Source organism: Colletes latitarsis, chromosome 6 (assembly GCF_051014445.1).
Source record: "Colletes latitarsis isolate SP2378_abdomen chromosome 6, iyColLati1, whole genome shotgun sequence".
Taxonomy (NCBI): Eukaryota; Metazoa; Arthropoda; class Insecta; order Hymenoptera; family Colletidae; genus Colletes; species Colletes latitarsis.
In genome coordinates, this window is record NC_135139.1 from 14156476 (window position 1) to 14180050 (window position 23575).

Here is a 23575-nt window from a genome sequence, read left to right on the forward strand (position 1 = left end):
TCAGGCAATACGTATGAAAATATTACAAATCAGCAAGGAATGAATTCAAAATTTCTTTTTAATATCACAATCATATTAGTATTGTTAATCCCAGTTGAATGAATAAATTGGGGTGTGTATATACGCGAGTGTACAAACTCTAATGCAGAAAGTAAATCACAAACTGGTGTGAGCTCTGTTTGGCATTAATTTATTGGCAGACCACGGCACGTTCGGAACCGGAAAATAACGAAAAAATCATTGGTAAAACGTGTCGCAACAGCAATGGCACTTGAACAATAAACCTAGCGCCAAAAACGACTGGGTGAGAATAATAGTTCAGTTTGATACGCTATTTTGACAATTTAAATTTCGAGTGTACTTCGGAGAAGTTGAATCGAGGATGTTCAAGACACTTTTATATATTTCGATTTCATTATCACCGACGGTTGGAGACATTAACTTTCCGTTGGCGTAATTTTATCGCAGAGCATAACTTTTAATTTCATTTTTCAGACATATACCGTACAATCGAACTCTGAGGCCAAGGTACTTCGCGTCTGCTGGCAAGGACGTCGAATATGGGCCAAATAGCTTACCCAGGAGACCTCGATCGCCTATTAGGTTCGTAAACTTTAACAGAATTTTACGCGTACCAAAAACGAGAGAGAAATTGTTTGAAAATGAATATGTTACGAACATGTAAAACTTTGCTAGAATTTTTAATGCTCATTCGTTGGTGATACATCCTTTCCCATGGTGACAATATCCTTGCTCTTTAATTCCTTTAAACTTAAATCGCAAAGTGCATTACTTTAAATTAGAGATAGCACTCACTTTCATATCAGTTCACTTTGCATATCAGCGAAAATAATCCGCAAAAATAGAGATTAAAAATGTTCTGAAAAACTATATTTAGGATCGAACATTATTAATTTTCTATGACTATGATCTGTGACGTATTGTTTTTTTCTCTGAACTGGAAGAATATCAAAAAATTGGTTATAGAAAGCACTCACTTTTGTATAAAAACGAATTTATCAAGTCCCAACGTTTCAGTCACAATAAAACAAGGATAAATTTATACGAAAATATAACTAATATAACTTGGATATGTTATCCAGTTCTCAAATATTTATTATTAATTTCTCATTCTCGCTTCCGTCGTTACGATTTCGAAACGAACGTTTCTACGAAGCAATTAATTAATACAGATCATCCCCTGCCGTCTAAATTAATGAGAATTAATTTCGAGCATGTCGAGGATATAAATAATTTAAATTTCTCGCCGGTGTTCGGCGCTTTTTGTTCCCCTTTTTGGCACAACCGGCCACGGGAAAAATGCGGGTCTCGTAAATTTTTTTAAAAGTCGTACAAATGTACGCGGATTCATTATCAAAAGAGCTGACTCGACAGACTCGTTCCTCTCCTGGATCTGGCGTCCTCCTAACCACGCTTGCTTCTAATTGCCTCGAAACGGCAGAAAAATTTTACCAGGTAAGTTCGATCTGAAATCTGCTTACGAAGAATGGAGCAGGGAACGTCGGATAATGGAGAACAGACAGTGTTTACGGGAGTCCAAGGAACGTGTTTCCCTGTCGTTGAGGCGGCTGCCCGTGGATCAAACGGACAGGTGTGCTGTAATCAGTTCTGTGGTTCTTCAAGCGGTCTGCGAGGAAGTCACCTTGACACTGATGGACACGAAAATCGATACCGACATTCATACCTTCGTTAATATCGCGGTTATTTGGGCGCTCAGCGAGCTCGAGCTTTTCACTCACGACACGCTGATCGAACATTTCACACTGCCGAAGGATTTCGAAGCCCCCGATAGGAAAAGTACGTTCCAAACGCAGCTACAGTTCGTTGCTCGAACGTTTTTTTTTTTTTTTTTAAAGGGTTGCATCGACTCGAGGGTCGTTAGCGACCGTATTAATGACACCGATTAGCGCGCCGTAAACTTGCGACTTGAATTTAAGTTAATCGTTACGTTGCCTGAGATTAAGTTAAAACGAATAAATCGAATCTCTGTGTTCACGAAATTTTAGTAATTGTTTCATTTCCTTTGAAGCAGTTATAGTTCGAAGAATTTGCTAATTTAATTTATGAATAAAACGTGAATATATGATAATTTACAAACCGATCTAAACTTTATATTCATTATTCGTGAATAAAGTTTGTCCAACAGTGGGTATAAAGATGTAAGCTATATGCTGTTATTAACCTAATTTTAGAAAGTTAAATGACACACAAAAATGTGACTAATATATAGACTGCGGATATCAATGCATTTATGGGAAATTTAAATTTTCAAGAAACTATAGAATGCACTTAATATGCAAAAATATAAGAAATACTTAAACTAAGATACGAATTATTATATGTAGGGATTGAGACAACCTATTAATAAAAATATGAATTTGAGTAAAGATTCACAGTCTACTAATATAACATAATTTTGCTACTGGAGTGAGCATTTTGAAGACGTAGGCCTATCTTTTATGAATTATAATGTGGTTAGATGAATTTCCCTTAATCATTGCTTTTGTATTAATTTAATGCATATATTATTGACATTCCACAGAAGAATCCGACGTGATCGACATGTTGGGGATCGGTGGGATGCGCAAGATACTTTCGGGAGTTTATCGTCCACCTTACAGCCCCAATGTCCACACCACTTTGCATCTGCGTTTGCCATGGCAGTACGTGAGTCCCTCTCACGAGCGAGGACAAACGAAATTGTATCCGAATGTGCGCGAACGGATCGACGAGAAAGTTCTGGGAATAAATGAGGAGGACGCGTCGTCGACATACGTTCCCGACCTAAGTTGTTTCCACCTGAAGGAAGTTCTGGACAAATCTTACGTGGCTTACAGAAGGAAATCGAAATCTCTTGTTCCGCTGACGGAATCATCCATCAACTTGATGGAAAACATGTTCTTGCAATTAGTGAGCTTTCTATAAGATGCCTGTGAATCGTCCAAAAGGAAGAATATAATTATCGAGGTTTCAGTGTGTGCAAAAATAGAGAAAATACATATAAAAGCTCTCGTATTCTTAGACATAATACTAAATAAAACGACCTAGTTAATTTTTCATTTCTACCTTTTTATTAGAGAATTTTATTAACCATTTGGACATTGTTCTCTCGTTCTGAAATAATTAATGTCATTTCCAGATACGAGTATCTTTAAGAAATTACTGTTTAAAAGACGATACATATTGCTCAATTATTCTTGAATAAATTAATGAAACGTATTCAATTGTACAATTTTTTATAAAAGGTGTCTAGCCAGATTTAATAGTAGTTTTCACGTTTCTGTCATTGTGCCCTATACTTTCGTTTTGTGCACTCCATGTCACTGTATAATATTTTCTTTTATCACGATGATAATATCAGTTCCTATAAGTGTCAGATTATTCCCACACGTTCCAAGCAATTTTCCTTCGCAGAAAAAATATCACGATCGAAGCTTGCTAAGAGAATGAACATGTTTCCTCGGATACGTCCTACCCCATCGTTCATTATCTTTTCCTGTGTTGTACCGCTTCGGGGAATGTTTGAACAGCGTTCCGTGCAATCCCGGGACTCCTTCCAGGAAAAGAAAATCAGAATAATTATTTTTTTTCACGACCGTGAAAACGAGTCATCTTCTTTAATGCGACGTCTAATTAATTTTTACGCAAAGCCCGGCGTAATTGTTTCGCCAGAACTGTCTCCGTACAGTCGCCAAGTTTTTACTCGTTCCCGTTTAACCTTTCAACCCGGGGAACTTTTAAGATGCTCGCGAGCCACCGCGGGGCAGTTGATGTTTAAATAATAACTGTCTCTCCCGGGAGGTCGGATAGAATTAAATCTCGTCTGAAAAGATTGCTCCCTCCGGCTGGCTCTTCTGTTCGACTTCCACGCGATTCATTTGCGACCAAACGATTCCGACGATGATTCGTCGGAACGGGGGGAAGGAAATTTCGTTCGTTCGGAACTTGTATCGACGGATCGATCGGCACGGGGTCTTTCGCGCGGAAGATTTAGCTGGTCGTTGTTTTTGGCTCCATCTATTTCCTGTTCCTCCATTTCCCGGGCATTCGTCTTCGGTGCCGAAGCCACGTTTGTTGTCCGTGAAAATAACACAGGACGCGGAGGAACGGTCGGGGGGGAATAAGGCGAGTCGGTGGAATCGAATTCCGGAACAAACTTCCTTCTTCGGTCACGACTCGCTTTAAATCGTCCCCTTGCGGACCCCCTAGCAATTTTTGCCCGGCAAAGACCGCCCTTCAAAGCATCCAGGAAAATCAGCGCTACATTATCGTTCCATTTAGTCCTGTTCCGCGAATCGTCGAGAAAATTTCGTGAACGTTGTGAATACCTACCCTATTTCCTCCTCAGTGTTTTCAGCGTAAAGTGTCAGTGTATTGAACTTCGCATTTGTTCAAATTCTTTTTTTTTTAGTAACCTATTCGATACGAATGTCAATTTTAATACCGCCAAATACATTCGTAAGACCGTCTTCGACTTTAATGGATTGTTTATTTTCATTTGTTCGGTCGTTCTGAACACTTTATTGCAGACTAACAATAATGTAAGTTTCTTTTGGAAATATATTTCCCAACTCTTTTGAGAAGATCGAGAACTATACATTTTAAACTATGTAACGATATGTGTTATCTTCTCTTTACTTTTCAATTTAATTCTTTTCCTTTCTGTGTGTGTGCATATATTTATCATAAATACAACAACAATATGAGTTTGAATTTTTTTTTACCTTTAAAATTAATTCTTTGACTTGGTTGTTTGCTTAAGTAGAAATGGCCATATATGGTCAGACGTGACAGATATTCAATCACACGCATATCTGACAAATTTTTAAAGTATATTGTCTCGAAAACTTGTATATTTTCAAGTTTTTTGTGCACGTACAATCGCCCTATTAGAACATTGACAGCTTTTATTATTGAAATATTTCTACATGTGGAAATAGCTGGCAGTTTTATTTTAGTTCTTTCACTGGAGCGTGGTTTATATCAGACATTTTTCAATATTAGTTAAACCAATGTTTCAAGCTGGTGCTCAGCCAAAACGTAAAAGTACTGTGCTAAATAAAAATTTATACTAGATAGAAAAGGATTGCGATGCTCTGTAGCGTTTTTATACATTCACAACTTTTATTTTTTATTGAAATTGCTAAACAGCCTGAGTGCAGTCGATGTATTTAGTATTAAATGATTGTTTTATATTCTTGTAGACATTTCTAAAACTTAACGTTTCTCCTTATATTTTGATACGATCGAGTTCGAGTTTATTTAATAAATTCTTAATACCTACTATGGAATTTGAGATCTCTACTTCGTGTCTTAATAGCGCGTACATGGTTACGGACATGTTGTACGAAGCATAATTGATGAGCTTTCCAGAAAAAGAGTCCATTAGACAAAATGATGAATCGACTAAATTGAGTTGGAAGTTTTAGTTGTAGACTTTTTAATAGATAGCCATGTCTGAATTTATTATAAATGACTCCAAATGAAGATTGTTCTATCGATAAAATGTAGAATACGAATTTATTATTTAGAATAATAGCATTTTGAGAATAAACCGAGGTAATAACACCTATATTTAATAATGAATTTCACGATTAAAACGTTTCGACAATCGCTTTCACTTTCAAACAAAAGCAAAGGATATCGCATTCGAAACAATAACGCGTCAAAGCTACAGCGATTAGTTTATTATTATATTCGATATCGAGTCAAAGACTATCCTGCAGAGATTAATTAACGCGTATTTCGTTTTGTGAAAATGGCTCGTCTGTACGCGTGAAATCAATACGACCCGTGGATAGATGGAGAAGTAGACGAATGAGACGGAAATACGAGAATAGAATGGAGACGATGATGCCGAACACGAAGTACTATTTGTCAATCAGTCTGATCATCGATCGTGGACAGTGCCGGTCGGGAGTTCTCCAATTGGTTCATTTCATTTTTTGCCCGAATAGTCCCTTTTATCCGTGTCCTTTGTTTTCCATTTCACACCTTTGGCATATTTTCAACGAAGAAACATTCGCGTGCTATTGTTTAAAATATTTTTCCGTTTCATTGTCAAATATTTAGTAAAAACGTATCGAATATTTGTTCATGATACTATAAATAATATTAAGCAACCAAGAGTCAAAACGATCATTCGGTTCAACTTCAGTAATCGTTTACACAATTATTTTCTGCCTAATCGTTCAAAGGATTTTTATATTAAAATTAATATAAAGTAAGAGGGTTATAATAATGTTACGAGACTATTTAAGTTATATAGAGAAATTAAATTTGATTAAATTAAAATTCACTTCTTACCGTTTCTACTATTTTTCACTAGTGTTCTTACTGATTCCTCATTAGCAAAATGCTTCAATTACAAAGTCTGTTCACGTTAACCGAACTCGTCGGATTTATTTAACCCGAAACGTTGTCCTGAATTTCCCGAAAGACACTGTTTGTTTCTATCGAGCCGTACCGAAAATAGAAAACGTCGTACTAAAATTTCTAATATCTGGGACACTAGAACACCATCCAACTGGAATACAAAGTCCGGTAACATTGGACTCAGTGACCCTAAAAAGACTCGGGTAACGATTTCAGATATTGTACAATCCGGTTATTCTCTTCACGTTGACTTTTTGAAGCGTTTCCAAAGAATAGAGGCAGTCGACCCTATAAATAAACGAACATGGATGACAAGGTGAAGCGAGGAAGGATTGCGACACCTGCGCTAGTGTCCATCGCAGCGATGGGTCCTGACGTAATTTCAACGCTGAATCAGCAACTACAGCAAACGATTCGCGACGTGGAAAGTCTATTAACCGACACCCTGTCGTCCAGCATCTTTTTCCGTTGCTTCTTTCGTCATCTGCAACCTCCATTACGATAATACCAAGTCCTTGTACTGTCAAGGTGGAGAAAGATTAGGAGCATCCCCGGGTTAATATCACGAAAGAATCTTTGTGTTCGACAAATCCTCGACGTGTTAACTTTTTCATGAACATTTAAGTAGCCCAAAAAATACTAGTCTCTTTTAATAATTTATTTATTAAGCGACAACAGCGAGAAAAAAGTAATTTCTTGTATGATGGTCCATGGGCTTTTGACGTTCAATCTCAAATGAAACTCTGTTAAAAAGTTACAGCTAATTTCGATTCTTTCTCGTATATATGATGACAATTTGTACTACAAATAAATAAGAAAACAGAATACGACATAAATGGCAAGAATATAGTAAACATCTTTTACAATATTGTATCTTTGAATGTATATTAAATTTTTATTAAATTAATAAAATAAGGGACCCAAAAATTTGTATTATTTTTGAAATGTTGACGAATCCATGCAAAAGTAATATTTATAGGAAAGAGTCAGGGTGCAGAATCAGGAAAGAACAGACAAAAGAATCGTACAAACGCATTCGTCGCAGTCGATGAATCGAGTTACACGCACGGCTGATTAAATCCGCCCGATGTGTCGAGACAGTGATAAACTTGTCTCCATTACTCCAAACTGTGATCTACAGCCGCAACAAGTCGATCGTTCTCGCGAAGAGGATTGATGGCGTAGATATCCTTTACGGCTTGATTCAGTCGTTACAGCACATTGGGCCAATTCAAGGCCACAATCGCACAACCCTGTTTCTTTCACCAACGAGACGGTTCTTTCGCGAGAAACTTTTGCCTCTTCGTTTCCGGATCATCGGTTCCTACAACGGCGAGAATCGCGTTCGCACCACTCTCGACGCGACATCCTTTTTTTCAGGGCTTCCCATTAATCCTGTAAAAGTTGGTTAAGAACCGAAATATGGTTATCACACAACTATTCAATAGTTGTTCGAGCATTGAAAATAAATATCTTTAAAGAATGAGCAATGTGCTAAATGTTTTTGACCGTATCTGTTCATTTTTGATATAATAAAATATATTACAACTTCTTTGAAAGAACAAATTAAATATAAGCTTTAAATAAAAATCATTAGATATTATAGAGAGACAAGAAAATCGTATAGAAATATATAAATAATAGAGGGATTGCTCGTAATGACTGTAAAAATTATTTTATTACTTTCATCACGCGAGCAAACATTAAATTAATTAATAGAAAAAACGGTCTCGTTTATATCTGAACCACCCTCATAATTAATGGCCGCACGTGGCACCATGAATTATCCGTGTACGTTGGACAGCAGATAACTCTAAACTCAATTAAAGTTAATAGGCGATTCTGCCATGCAGGTACTGAATGCATCGCAGGGACGAAAAGCTCTCGTGGAGTGAAAACGTGCCCGGACATCGAGTGGAAATTCGAACGAACTTGTTTCGTCATTTATTATATTATACTATCATAAAATTAAGACGGAAGAAAAGAACGCCTGTTATTACTTTAAAAACTCAATTAAGTAGGTGTAAAATGAATGCACTTACATTTTACTTTTTCGAGTTTAAGAATCAGATAATACAACAAGAAAAACAATTATCTATTGGCCTTCCATGTTATGGAACTTAAAATATTGGTACTGTAGATTCTATACAGAATGTTCGGCCATCCCTGGGAAAAATTTTAATAGAGGATTCTAGAGGCCAAAATAAGACGAAAATCAAAAATACCAATTTCTTGATGGAGGCTTCGTTAAAAAGTTATTAACAATTAAATTCAAAACTTTCAAATCGTTCTGGAAAAATTATTCTCGGTTGCGGGGTTCAATTACAATCGTGTTTGGTGAATACACAAACCTCCGAAATCCTACCCACTTTCGAGAAAAAAATTCAGTAGGTGCTGAAATTTTTTGGCGAAAAAAAATTTTTCAAATCGACCTGGAAAAATTATTTTCATTTGCGCGTGTCAATCACAATCATTTTTTGTGAATAGACATACCCTCGAAATCCTAACCATCTTCGAGATAAAAATTCTTTACCGAAAATCTAACGTGTGAGGCCTGAAATGCTTCACCGAAATTTCATGCAAATCTTTAAGACGTCATAACTTCTGAACGGATTGGACGATTTTAATGTTTAAAAAAGCAAACTACGCGTATTTTGGTGGAGAATGAGTACAAATAGCAAAAATATTCGAAAAGTTGGTCCTTGATACCGCAAAATGAGAAAAACCCATAAAAATGGCCAATTTTCAAACGGCCATAACTCGTACAATAGTGAATCGATCTCATTGAAATTTTTTTATGAAGTGGAGCCCATGGATACCTACAAAAAAGTATTAAACAACTTTTCCATAGAGCGTCAATCAAAGAAAAGACACACAAAAAACTAATTTTTAAGAAAAATTGACAGGCGAAATGCTTCACCGAGAATCTTTAAGACGTCATAACTTCTGAACGGATTGGACGATTTTAATGTTTGAAAAAGCAAACAACGCGTATTTTGGTGTAAAATATGTAGAAATTGGAAAAATATTTGGTAAGTTGCTCCTTTACGCCGTAAACTGAGAAAACCCCATAAAAATGGCCAATTTTCAAACGGCCATAACTCGTACAATAGTGAATCGATCTCATTGAAATTTTTTGCTGAAGTAGAGCCCATGGATACCTACAAAAAAGTATTAAACAACTTTTCCATAGAGCGTCAATCAAAGAAAAGACACACGAAAAACAAATTTTTAAGAGAAGTCGACAGGCGTCTAAATTTTTCGACGAAAATGAAAAATTTCAAATCGTTCTGGAAAAGTTATTTTCGGTTGCGGGATTCAATTACAATCATTTGTGGTCAATAGACATACCCCCGAAATCTTGCGCATTTTCGAAAAAAAAATTCATTGCGGTCGGAGCTTTAAACGTTAATAACTGTTTAACGAAGCCATCATCAACAAATTGGTATTCTTGATTTTCGTCTTATTTTGGTCTCTAGAATCCCCCATTAAAATTTTTCCCAGGGATGGTCGAACACCCTGTATTTAGGTTATATTCAATTTTTAATTACACGTAATAAACTCACGAGAATCGTGTAATACTTCGAAGTTTAATCAAGGAGCGCACGCGAATGTACAAAATTCTCTAAACTCTTTTATTAGATTAACCTTTCACGATGGAAGTGTGCCTCTGAAGCAAAGGCAATTTCACGCGTTGTGGTTTGATCGAGCTTCCGTAAACGAGATTGCTGTAAGTCAATTTCATACCGATTGTAGAGACTCCTACGTACAAGTATTCCATGTAAATATTAGAAATTTAATATTAGAATCGTATATTATCGCATCGAATCAATTGAATACGATAAACATTAAAATTATTTTTCATTTTCATGTAAAATACCGAAGGTAACGGAAGCGTGCTACGCGAAAGCACACCTAAATCCTGGGTCTACCATCAGGCACTCAATCGATTAGCTCGCGAAGCTTGCCGAATCAGAAGCAGCTAACAGAGTAACGGGCCAGCTCTATCTCCCAGAAAGTCTAAAGGATACTCCCAATAATTCAAGGATCAAAGTCTTAAGGAACTTAACTCCCCGTGAAACGATTATCACCCTCCGTTTCCTCAAACAATGTATAATCCCAAGGACATTGTCGTGATTATTCTGGCCCCCTTGATGATCCCGCGTAACAATATCAAAATTCTTCGATGCCGCGAGACACGCAAGAATATCCCGCCACGGCGATCCTGCGGCTTGATAAATATTCATAGTCGCCAGAACGGTTGCCACGTCGTCGTAAAACGACGTGGGCAAACTTCAACGATAGCTACGACGCCCTTTGACGGTAATCACGTTTGTGATAGCGGGTCACTTAACCTCCTCGAACTACCGAAAGCCGATCAAACTGACTAGCCATCTCCTGTCTCCATTGTTTATCACCGATTTTCCGTTACAAAAACCTCACGACCACCGACGAAGACGTCCCTCCGCTAATATCGCACCAATGATATTCGAATGTACATTTCTGGGTTACTGGCTCGCATCCAGTTTTAAAACACGAACAAGACTGAGTGGTTCGGGGTAATCAGAGACAAGTGTATCGAGATATTCGATCGGATGGGAGAATCGAAGTCGCATTAGATTATGGAGGAAAATGGACATTAGAGGGGGAGGTCGAAAGTGGGTCGCGAAGAATTTAACGTTATAAGGAATCGAAGGTTCATTGCTTGAAATTACGTCCTAGCCAACTTGGCTGTTCTCGAACAGCGAAAGTTACGTCGATCACTTTAAAAGTCTGTTACGTAAATTCGAAACGATTCGTCCACGATAACTTACCGAAGTGACGGTGAAAAGAAAAACATTTATAATTGAAATTAACGCTAAACCTATCGACATGTATACCCATTCCTACCATGACTTTTTCAATTAAATAAACAATTTATAATCCAGTTCTATCGTACACCAGTCGTATGATCAATAGAAATTGCTGAAACTTTTTTAGGTATATAGCGTTAAAGTAAATGTCAAAATAAACATAGGAGACAGCATAATAATAATAGTCGCTACTTTCATCGGATAGAGGATGAAGAGCCCTTTAAAATGAGTGTTCATTCAAGTCGATAGCATAATTGGTTCCGGAGATATAAGGCTTGGAAGTGTTTGTTTACTTTTCGCGAGTTCAATGAACTTTCTCACTACGGTCTTGGCAAGGTCGTCGACCGCACGTGCTCGTAGTAAATAGTAAACACTACGTCACTCGGTCACGATTGTCACGACGCACGTGCGGGAGAGAGAGAGGCCCGATGCATTAGACGGAGAAAGAGATAGTGGGAATTAAAAAATTACATTTTCCTTTCCACGATGATATTTCTAAAACGGAAAGTCAGATAGACATAAGAAAGATTAGGCGTGCGTCGACGATCGTCATTATTATTTTATTAAGAAAGAACACTGCAATAATTTATATTCGATCAACGATAATATTATTAATTTAAAAACTCCTCGAGATTCTCGAACGAAAAAATCTCAGGGCAAACACGTTCACTGAGCGCTGTAGAGCTGTTCCTCGTTTCTCGAGCAAGGAAAAAATTACACGCGTGGTTGGTGATTAGCTTTCTAAATTGAGTCGATAATGAGAGACCCATTATTTAGATGTGGAATAATCGAGCTCTAATAGCCGTATAGAGCCGGTTGTATGCGGTCAGGATTCTCGTATATGCTTTCACAGTAGCGTGTTACATTTTAATCCGGTATTACGGCGCAGACTGTACATCATAATCTCGGATCGAGTAGCCAAGGCTAAATGCATTGCACGTGTAGCGGCGGTGACTTCGTGGCTCGACGGATAACGTGCCTCGAAACTGGAACTAACTGTCGCGAGCTGGGACTGTCGCTCGCCCACCGCTGGCGCGATTTTGGTTGAACCAGATTGAACTTTAAATTTATGCCCCTAGGATCTCGAATCACAGTTGTTCGCGTAACTAGTTTGCTTGGTGCACAGTAACGAGCGTTATTGAAAATTCGGCCACTTTGTTACGCGTTCAAAGCCACCTATTGCACGAGACTCCCTGCTCAACACTCTATCAGCAACGGATTATGGCAGAGACAAAACAGATAATTTTCCATATAACCTTAATTTAAACGACAATTCCAACCACTAAATTTTGAGCATAGTTGATGGGACACACAAACCGGTGAATACGTTTCCGAATTGAAACACCCCTGCCATAAAACGTCCCCAGTGTACGGAAGACAGAGTACAGCTTCCATAACAAAAATCAACGAAAGTATTAAAATGTACATACTAAATAGATTTTTCTATCTGTATATAAATTTAAAGTTTCTTTTAAACATAATATGATATGTTGCCTGCGATGTGACAGCAACGTGTAACTTGAGCCTCGAGTAAAACGGAGTTTAACACACGTTGGCTCTTGTTTCTTTGAAATTTTCTATGTGTTCCTATACTATAATAGTGTGAAATTAACAAAAACAATTCGTAGAGGACTATTTCCAAATGAAGAGCAACAGAGTTAGACGAGCACGTGGTCGTTAAGTGGGCGAATTTTTGCGGTACTACAAGAACCAGGAATGTGGTTAGCTTTGTCGACGTATGTACGTATGTAGACGCTGGACACCGATTCGCTGGCACAGCAATAAGCGAGGTAACAAATTGCCAGTAATGAGGCTAAACACATCCGATCATTTATCATCTCCAAGACGGAATGCTGCTGACATTGCGAATCCCTCGCTAATAGCAATCGTTCGATTGTGTATGACAGTTTACGGTGTTCGAGTCAACTGATTTGTTGAAAAGGGAAAATTATGAAAAGAGAAAGGAGTGGTTTTTATTAGGCGTTTATAAGTAACGTCAAACGTTAGTGGGATGATTTAAGTTCTAATAGTAACAGGTCTCTGTGACTAGATAGTCGTAGATATCCTCAATATGGATAAGTGTCCGCATAAACGTAGTCCCTGCATTTCAACGATGATCCCTGTTACGTCTCTCAACATGGATGTCCCTCGTATCTTGTCCCTTTAGTCTAAAGCTGTTTAACTCCACGATCAATGTTGTAAATATTAAACTCCCGTTATGTATGGTTCATTACTGTTTGACCGTATAGCTTATATACTCTCATAAGCTTCCTCCAATCGAATATGTCCATTTTCTGATCCGTATGATCAGTGATATACAGAGTTTACCGAATTCATAGTCATGAATTATTTGAAATAACATCTGCACCTTATTTAAGCTTCTATTCTCAATTTGCATGGCAGAATTCTTAATTCTAAATGGAATTAACAGTTTGTCAAAGTTTCAAATATGAATCAAATAAGAGTTCTCGTTTTGTATAATAAAATGACGGTCTTGAAATTTCGGTATTCGGTTTTTCATTTTGAGAAATTTTCTCGTTGCGCGTTTTACGGATTCTAAATTAGATCTGCGAAGCAACATTCATTGGATACATTACAACACACATTTAATAATATATATTTGCACGTACATGAAAAATCAGAGGATGCATGAGTTAATTTTTACAGTTTCACCTCAGCGAGCATTAATTTTACATTTTTATTCACAGTATACACGCACACAGAACGTATTCCACAGGTTTCTACTAATACACACTCTTCAGGACGAAGTTGGACGAATTTATTAAATTCAATTTTCACCGATGGACATTATTTGTTGCACAGTACATACAGTCAGTTGAAATTATTTCAAATAAAACATTTCTGAATGTGCATTTTCAAGCCATCTCTTTTAACGAAAATGAAGACTTTTTTTCCGACTTTGACCGTAGAATAAAATAATTGCATCATGCCTTTTCTCATTTTTCTTTTCTTACTCTTACCCTGGTAGAGTACGTTTAATTAGTTAAAATACAACCTACTTGAGAACGTACCAAGAGGATACATAACTGATATGCCATAATTTTTTAAAAATTAACTATGGATTCGACTTACTTAAAACAAAAAGGAAAAATTTCTAAGTGGACACATACGAGAATGAAACTGTACTTTCAATTCTCATTGTTAATGAGTACTGTTTAGTTTGAATATTCATTCACGTATATATTCAGATTATAATTTCGGTATCGTGGCACGTGTCAATTAAAACAATTAACATATACGTTGTATGTGTCTGTGAACTGATAAATGCTAACAACGGTAAGAATTGTAACGATAGTAAATGGTAAAAAAAATAAAACTGAGTCAATTCAGACTGTTACGTACAAAAAGTAATTGATCTGGATCTTTAACAAAACACAAAATGTGTAATAATAAATATATCTTAAGATTTAGCATAGAAAGTATACTTTCGTTGCCTGTTGATAACTATTTTTTGGTTTGTTAACTATAAATGGAATTAATTATTTTCATTTGAAGACTTTACGAATGTTAGATCTTTTAAATCTTATAAACACTGTAAATTAATTTTCTTTGCTATCAATTGTGGTTTCAACGGTTTAATAACTATATTTAAAAAAATGAAATTGGTCAATATATCTGGGTACTAATTCATTGTCAGAATCTGCAGTATTTGATATACATCAACAACACAGTATAAATATGTTCCGTTAATATTTTCGTTCGTAACGTTCACATAACATTTGACGTTTCGTAGTAGTTCATGAAACAAGAATCCAACAGAAATTCATCGAGCACTGACGAGAATTGGAGTTCTACCGTAATGCACATAAGGAGATACGATTTTGAAACGTGGCAAAAATTTTATCACGGAGAGATATGCACGCAGTCAACAGATTGCACGGGAAAGAAGCGTCGCTGGTTACCATTTGACGCCGTTCTTTTTCAGAAACGGGGAATCGCCCAGCGGGGCCACCATATCAGCGACCGAGGGAAACATAAGCGACACACTGTATGAAAGTTCCGGTAATGCTACCGAGAATGACAAGATTGTCCTGGATGTTACTTCTCACGCTGCAAGTTATCAGCCTGGAAAGCGTCGTAATTGACATTCTTGAGAATGGCTACGCCGGAGCATTTTCAAGCGGAATGCACGATAAGGGGTAATGAAACGAACAAGGAAGTTTCCTTTGGCGTAGCAGGCAAAAGGGATCAGTTACACCGCCAAAGAGCGAAAATAGAAAAGAAGCTCCGATCGCGAGCGGGGTAGGCAACTATAGGTTGCGGTATTACGTGGCCTGTCTTTCATCAACCTCGGCCAGGCCCTTTAACCTCCTTCTATCCTTCGACTTATGCGAAATAACGGACAGGTTCGATACAGGAGCAGGAGAAGGATCTTGAGAAAAAGAAGTCTCTTTCAGAGAGAAAATAATGTTGCACGACTGCCTTGTGAAAGTATGAGCATAGTGTAACGTAGAGGAAAAATGTAAAGTGCTGAGGATATAAAAACGCTGAGAGTGTAATAAAGAGTGAATGAAGGACTACCTAAATGTACCCTCGATCAAATGTAACTATTTATAGCCTATAACTATACATAGCTGGGTGAGATAAGTAATCGATTAAAACAATATCTTCTATGCTTAAATATATTATTACAGGAACTTTCTGACCTCCCTGACACTATGGTTATTATTATGAAAAGTCGTATTTTGTAGTTATAAAACCTATGATACACACTAATTTTCAGCAAACATTTTCAACTGTAGGACATCTATTTGCTATCAAATCTCGTATTGATATAAATTTCGTCGTTTAATTTCTGGACAATGTGTCGATTGATTTCTGTGACCAATAATTAAATTGCTCCATGAAGGAGTTGATCTATAGATTCTGTCAGTAAGGAGGACTCAAGAAAAGCATCCTTACATCTATTGCACGTTAGGGTCAAGTCCTTTATGACTCAAATAACAAGGAGAGGGTTAGTATTCCCAGACGAAATAGCCCGTGATTATAATGGAGCCCAGGGGTGGAACACGTTCGTGATCTTTGGACCAAGTCTCTAGCCTGGGAACTCGCCTTGTGGCGTAGAATGACACCTAGTGTGACCAACCATTCTCAAAACTCTTAGAATTGTGTGAACACTCTTTTATTCTCTGCCTAATTAATATTTTTACTGATTTAAAATGAATTGCAATTGTGATATTTGGCAAGGATTCATAGTTAGAGTCGAAAATCTAAATATACATATTTGACTATGTTATTATTAGATTGCGAATGTTTACACATTTATTTATTTATAAAAATATAAGAAATCCCTAAAGTAAGATACGAATTATTATATTTGGGAGTTGAAACAACTCTCTGCAATTCTATTAATAAAAATATGAATTTGCAGAAAGATACGTAGTCTAGTCATAACACAACTCCTAAGATTTCCATAAATCTAACAAAAATTGTGCAATTGTGAAATTGAAAGGAATATTCCAAATTTTTTAAAAATGAAAAAACCAATATGAAACATAAGATTGAATTCTTAAATACACAAATTACAACAAAATTTACACTGACGTATGAAGTAATCGACCAAGAGACAAAAGGATGCTTCCAGTTCTTTTGGTTTTATCAGAAGAACGTCAACACACTTCAAGAACCCTAGCACACTGAATATTCTCTTTAGCGTTCTCATTTCGTTAATTCTATTAACAAAGATATGAGTTTGCATAAAGATCCGCAGTCTCATTATAGTATCCCCACAAAATCAGTTCTGCAAAGGTCAAACGTCCTCGTGAATCGCGACACAACGCGCGAAACGCCTCGATTCGAGCGCGACGTCATTTTTACGCAAACGTCCACAGAAAATCTGTGCCTCGTTGTTTCGAAAACGCGAACGATGAAAAGAAGAACAATGTCCTTCCTCTCCTTAGGAAGTCGTTCGCGGAGGCGCGCAAATACTGGCAAAGGGTTACGGACCCGGAGCACTGGCCGGGGTCGGGGCACGGTTGGCGCGTCTGATGCATTTTTCTCATTACTTCCGAGTCTTGGTGGGTGCATCTCGGTGCTGCAACGCCGTGGCTCGCTTACCTTGTGTAACGACTCGCCCCTGCGAAGCCTGAATGCCGCCGGGTCGGCAAAGCGAGGGACGGTCGTATCGATTTTGATATTCCTCTCGAGCAACTGGGTATGTTGATGCACGGGAAGTCGAAATGAATTGGTACCGCGACGGGGGGAAGGAACAACGTTGAAGCGCCATTCGTAACAGACGCATCGCCGTATTGTTGATTTACGCTAGCTGGACATTCGTGCTTGATGTGTACAGTGTTATTCCGATTATCTAGAGTGTTAGGATTCGACGCAGGACTGTATAATGGCGGTAGTGTTGATACAGTCTGGGGTCTATTGGGATCGCAAAAATACGAAAACCCTCGGTTTGAATAATGTGTAATAAATTATCTTAGAAGTATGAATTATATTAAATCAGGTGCAATGCTAAGATGATTATTTAAAATAAGATGTTTTGTTTAATTGGTTTCTGTTTCTACTTTCTGATTATTTCTTGAGATTTCGTGATATTATTGCTGATGCATAGAATAAGGGGAATTTAGAATAAGATATTTTGTCTAGCTATATGCTTCTATAATTCCTTAGTATTATTATGAATTTGTGAAACTTTCCACGGTTAGGTATCTACTACACGGATAGAGCGTCAGAAATTTTTAATTTGAGTATTACAGTAGACTTCCGATTATCCGGCAGCCGGTTATCCGGTTTATTATCCCGATTATGGATTATATTTCACACAAACAAGGAGTCACAGCCGCATGCATCCAACAGTGACGTCGATATTAAACAGTTGACGAATAAACGTAGGTATTTTATATATTTTATTTCTTATTAATGAATTGTATTACTGCATTACCTATGGCTGTGTTCATTAAAAATTAAAAACGAACTTTTAGGAAAAATCGACAAGGGGCAGGTGCCTAAATTTTTCGACGAAAAAAACAATTTCAAATTGTTCTGAAAAAATTATTGTCGATTGCAGGGGGCAATTACAATCATTTTTGGTGAATAGACATACCCCCGAAATCCTACGCACTTTCGAGAAAAAAATTCTTTACCGAAAATATAATGTCTGACCAGAGACATGAATGATTCCCCTGAAATTTCATGCGTATGTTTAAAACGTCATAACTCATGAACGGATTGGACGATTTTAATATTTCAAAATGCAGATAACGCGTATTTCAGTGAAGAATATGTAGAAATTCCAAGAATGTTCAAAAAGTTATACCTTAACCTCGTAAACTGAGAAAAACCAAATTCCTTGTTTTTATCACCTTATATGGAGTCCAATTATCTGGCATTTTCGGGCATTAGTCCAGTCCCGAGTATGCCGGATAATCGGAATTTTAAATTCTATGGTACTTTAGTTAAGTGTAATAACGATTATATTATAGTAGGATAATTTTTTTAATCATTTATTAGTTTACTTTTACAATATTAAGCAAATTTTTATGTCTCTGCAGAGATATAGAAAGAATATATGTATTGATCGGTCTCTTCGATGCCTTCCATCTTCTTAGTTTAGTAGCTTCAATACTACGAATATTAAAGTGAGATCGCTGGAACTTTGATTCCATTTACATATCCGACTTTAGAACTCGCAATTTCTTATTTTATTAAGACACAAAGGAAAATTGTACTCTCTAAATTTTTGCAAAATTTAAAACTTGGCTATTACAACAAAATTAAAAACTCTGTGTATATGTTTAAATGTTTTGATAAATTTATTTTTAATAACGTGAATCTGCTTATTCCTTCCAATTCTTATATGACTATAAATTCCTTTTTATTCCTTCTCCATGAATCTCCATTGTATTCCTTCCTTTTCTTGTACAATCCTAAATCGCCTGGCAAAGAAAATGATATTACTTTTCAATGTGTTATTTGACTATCTTCTTGATTACAATTTCAAATTATATCTGTAGAAAGAACTATTCTTTTAGTTCGTACCATAATTTAAAAATATTTATAACTTCAAACAAAATGATAATAATGTACCATTCTCGATGCATATATTGATGTTCTCTACAAATTAGATTTAAACAAAGAAAATGTAGAATTTAATATTTCATCGTTTCCAAGTAATAAAAACTCTTTCTCGTCGAAATATTGTAAAGCATTCGCCGCGCGTCGTATATTAAAACTACGAAAACCTACATTACGTTCTACCTACGTCGACGAAGAATCGTAGGTTCGACATAGCTCGTAAATAAAAGAATTTTCAATCCTCCCTGATCCCTTCCGCGTATCACAGTTTCCACTTTTCCGTCTGATTTTTGTATCCCTTCCAGGGCGAGGTCGGGCTGCGAGATTCATGGTACTTCTTCGAAAAACTTTTACGAGGTTCGATGAAACGAATGGCCGATGATATTTTTCATGGTTGTTTCAACCTTTACGGTTAGATCGGTGTCGGCAACAGCGACGGGCAAGAAATACGATAGAAGATAATCGACGAAGAAGAAATAGGCCGTCGACGTCCAGATACGTCAGTGTCGGTCGTGTTATCGCGTTTTACACGTGTTTCTTACGATACTGTCGCCATTAACAAAGATAGCTCCGCTCTTTCAGAGATTCCGTTCACCCGACAACAGTTTCGTATAAGGAAAAAGTTTGTAAATGTTCCATTGATGTTGTTTCGTTTCGACTATCTACGTTATTGGTAAACATTTTTCTCGTTTGCCCGATTAGCAATTCCGCGAGGCCAATAATTTTACAGAATATCTCGGACTTTGTTAAAAATACGTACGATTGAACAAGCTATTTCTGGTTTATTTGTCAGAGTGCACTGATTCCTGTACGCGGTGCAATTGCTCGTCTATTATTCATTCTCTGTCCCTGCATGGAACTTTTTTTCAATTGTTTGCCGACACGGTGTGGCTTACCATGCGTGCGTAGTTTTTAGTCCGTTTATTAATAAATTAATTATGCATCAAAAAGACCGCATTTCGATCCTTCCTGCGCCAATATTATTTATTCAAACAGTCAAATAGCTTCAGAAGTATATTTATAGAGGACGTTTCATTTTGTTTGAAGGTTCTTAATTTACATTTCATAGCTATTTTATCAATATAGAAATGATTGTTCCTTGAGAAATGTAAAAAATCCACAACGACGAAGCAATTTTTGTAAGTCTTGACTACTTGGGAAACTGTCGTATCGAATCGTGAACCCGATTTTCGAGATGCTGTGACACCGCGCGAACTTTTTGTTAACCAAACTTTTCAAATGCTCACCACGAAACAGTAGATCTCTATCATCGATGACGCGAGATTTTTCATCCGTCCAGACGGCCGCGTTTAAAAGCACTTTACATCCACGGCGTTCGCGTGAGTTATAGGCCACCTTCAATTCCGTCCGCATTACTCGACGAAAGCGTCCCTCTCTTTCCTCTATTTATCGTCGCTGACTATGAAATATTACTTGTGTCTTCGCGGCAGAAGGAATATCCACACCGAGGGCGGAATAAAAACGAGAATCGCCGGGAACGGGCTGTCGATAGGTTTTCAAAGTTGTCGCGAGAAAATCTGTTAAGGTCGACCATTAATTTTAAAACCGAAAAAGGGTTACATCTGGCAACCTTTTCTTGACGATACGAAATAGAAAAATATGTTTCGAGTATACAGGTTGAACGATCTAACGTTACCATCTTTAAACAGCTTTCAATTCAATTATCGTGTATAAAATATTCTCATACAAAAGTTACATCGTACCAAGAGGAGCGTATGATATATGAAATTTTCTTTACCACGCTGAGATCACTAATAACACATTTTATCGAGAAGCTAAAATACTTCTCAAGATAAGATGTTGAAGAAAATAGATTCAGACGAGACTTTTCAATTTTAACGAAGTTATAAAAATAAGTACTGCGAGAAATAGTAAATATATAATTTCGAATTGTCTGAAAATAAAGATTTGGTCTGTCAATCAACGTTTTAAATACTGTTTAGACTGTGTTTTTGCTTAAGATTTAATATTATCTTATTGTATAGAAAAGAAATGGAATTTACATTATGAGGTGGTATAATTTTAGCACCCTGAATGTAATATTGACATATATCTTTTTATACAATGTTTGTTAGTTTCTTCGAAAGGGGTGGATCTTATAGAATACATAAATAAAAAAAACTAAACTACGAGCAATATAAAAATTTTTTCTGTGGCTTGGGAAATCTCAGGACGTAGGAAGATGGCGATGCAGGAAGGACCAACGCGACAATGTCTGATCACGGGGGTCGTCTGGCGACGACCCTGAAAAGACCTCCGCCTCATTCGACGAGTGAATATTGCAGCAGCTATTAGAGACTGAGCCATCCCCACTTTTTATGCGTTTGTTAATTTTTCAAATGCATTGCCACCCACGATCCTCCGTGCATTTGTTCCGGAGACTTCTATGCTACACGCTTCAACGATCCCCGTTTCGGCCACCTTTTATTTTGTCCGTCTATGCTTTGTCTCTTCGGTCGAGGGTGGAACGCATCACGCAGGGTCTTGTTTATAAATATAATTTCACCCTCGGCTGGGGTTAATCATCGTGAACGGGGGGTTACTCACTTGCTTATCGAGGGTGAAATTGGTTTCTTGTGCTCGTTACTTTGTCTTCAACCGTGATCCCTAAAGGCGTAGGAGAACTATTCACCTGTCGCCATCAATATTTCGACGCGCGTGTCAGAAGTAATCGGACAAGTTTCCTAAAAATATTGTGGAATAATATATTTATATTGTAAAATTAAAAGTATGGAAGTGAAGTTATTATCCTATATTTGATGCGTGGAAAAAATATGGATACACCAAATTACCAAACGAGTGTAATTCAACATAAAGGGTATCTGAAACGTTCTATTTATCAATTTTTTATTTTTCAAGGCGATATGAAACGTTTAGAATTAGTGCTATATTTTTTTTATAGAAAACGAAGGAGTTAGGTTCATTAGGGGTTAAAAATTCACAAATAGCTTTAAAGTACACATATAATACTAGGACGCAATTACCTAATATTGTGTGAAATCTCCTTTTTTTTCTTTTTTCTTTAATATTTTTGACAAGTTTTTCTTCGTATCCTTCTTACATATAGATCAATTAAAAAAGAAGTAATCTTGCAATTATTGAAACGAAAATAAAAATTAGAATCCATTTAATTTCTCTAAATATAATTTTCTTTTATCTTCTACTGTTCTAACGCTATGATTTGATTCAGTTACGTGGAATAGCCAGTTCAGAAACTTTTATAGTCGTTCGACCACAGGGTACCAAAGAATGCTAATGGTCACAGTCGAAGGGCTTTGGAAACACTTTTATCGAGGCAAATAAAGTATGAAATAAAGATAAAATGGCGAACGTTCTGGAAGGGGGATAGTCTGAGATCTGCAGTGGGAATCATGAGCGGTGCCAAGGAAATGAATTACAGTCAGTAACCGCGGAGAAAGAGCGGATCGAGCTTGGTGGAGGGTGACTGCGGAGGAGTGTGAGAGACAAACGAACAGAAACGACTCCCCCGGGGAATCTGAAGGGAAAGGAAGTTCGTTTCTCCTGGTTCTGGATCGAGATCCCAAGTCTGCGTCGTGCAACAGGAGATTAGAGCTCAAGCTTACTAGGAAATGTATATACTTCCTGTGTATCTCCTTCTGTTCTTCCTGCGGGAATAACGGTACGGCTGATTTTATGGTGCTTCACCGTAGCACGTTCTGATATGTAATGTGGAAATTGAAAAGTTTATGCGGGCTCAGTCGCTGTGAAACGAGTTGCGCTGCCGCTCGTTTCAATTGTTTGTTAAGTAATCTTCTAAGTTTGTTAAATAATTTGATTCTCGAATATTTTATAAGCACACGAGTATTATAAATAAATTTTGAATAAGAAAACGTTGATGTGTGTGCATATTCATTATCTCATTACAATTGAAACGAAAGTAAGATATTTATGTTAATAAAAGAGAAGCTAGAAGGGGAAGTCTACTCTAATTTTTGTTTTTCTAACGAAACGTTCTTCCGTGAGGACCAAAATTAATTCTGATCGTGACAAGTAAATAACAAGGTTGGATAAATTCACTGTCGTCAAGAAAAATATTTATATACAGTAAACAGTCACGTTACATCATTCACAAATACAACGACGTAAATATTGTCAACAGAAACCTCATAAAAAATATGATTTAAAAAGCCATATTATTAATGTTTTCGAAACATGTTATCAGTTACAGTACCTTTATTTGCATAACTGGCAGCGAGTCGTTCATAACTTATCTGAGTGCGAATATATTATGGACAACT

The 23575-nt window shown here is 36.9% G+C and overlaps 2 protein-coding genes and 1 long non-coding RNA gene across 4 annotated transcripts in view; 1 reads left to right on the forward strand and 2 right to left on the reverse strand.

Annotated features, from left to right (window-relative positions):
- LOC143342777 (uncharacterized) overlaps positions 1-2021 on the forward strand; it is a 59650-nt gene extending 57629 nt beyond the window's left edge. Inside the window, exons 3-4 of the mRNA XM_076766998.1 lie at positions 496-603; positions 1463-2021. Of these exons, the coding sequence (XP_076623113.1) occupies positions 496-603; positions 1463-1928 (574 nt within the window). The 3' untranslated portion in view covers positions 1929-2021. The remainder of the gene's footprint in view (positions 1-495; positions 604-1462) is intronic.
- Positions 1-23575, reverse strand: part of LOC143342774 (dipeptidase 1) — a 185205-nt gene that overhangs the window by 73464 nt on the left and 88166 nt on the right. The window lies entirely within an intron of this gene.
- On the reverse strand, positions 21315-23085 carry LOC143342699 (uncharacterized). The gene is made up of 2 exons (XR_013079853.1): positions 22301-23085; positions 21315-22000 (listed from the first exon to the last, which is right to left on the reverse strand). It is a non-coding gene; the product is annotated as an uncharacterized LOC143342699 (long non-coding RNA).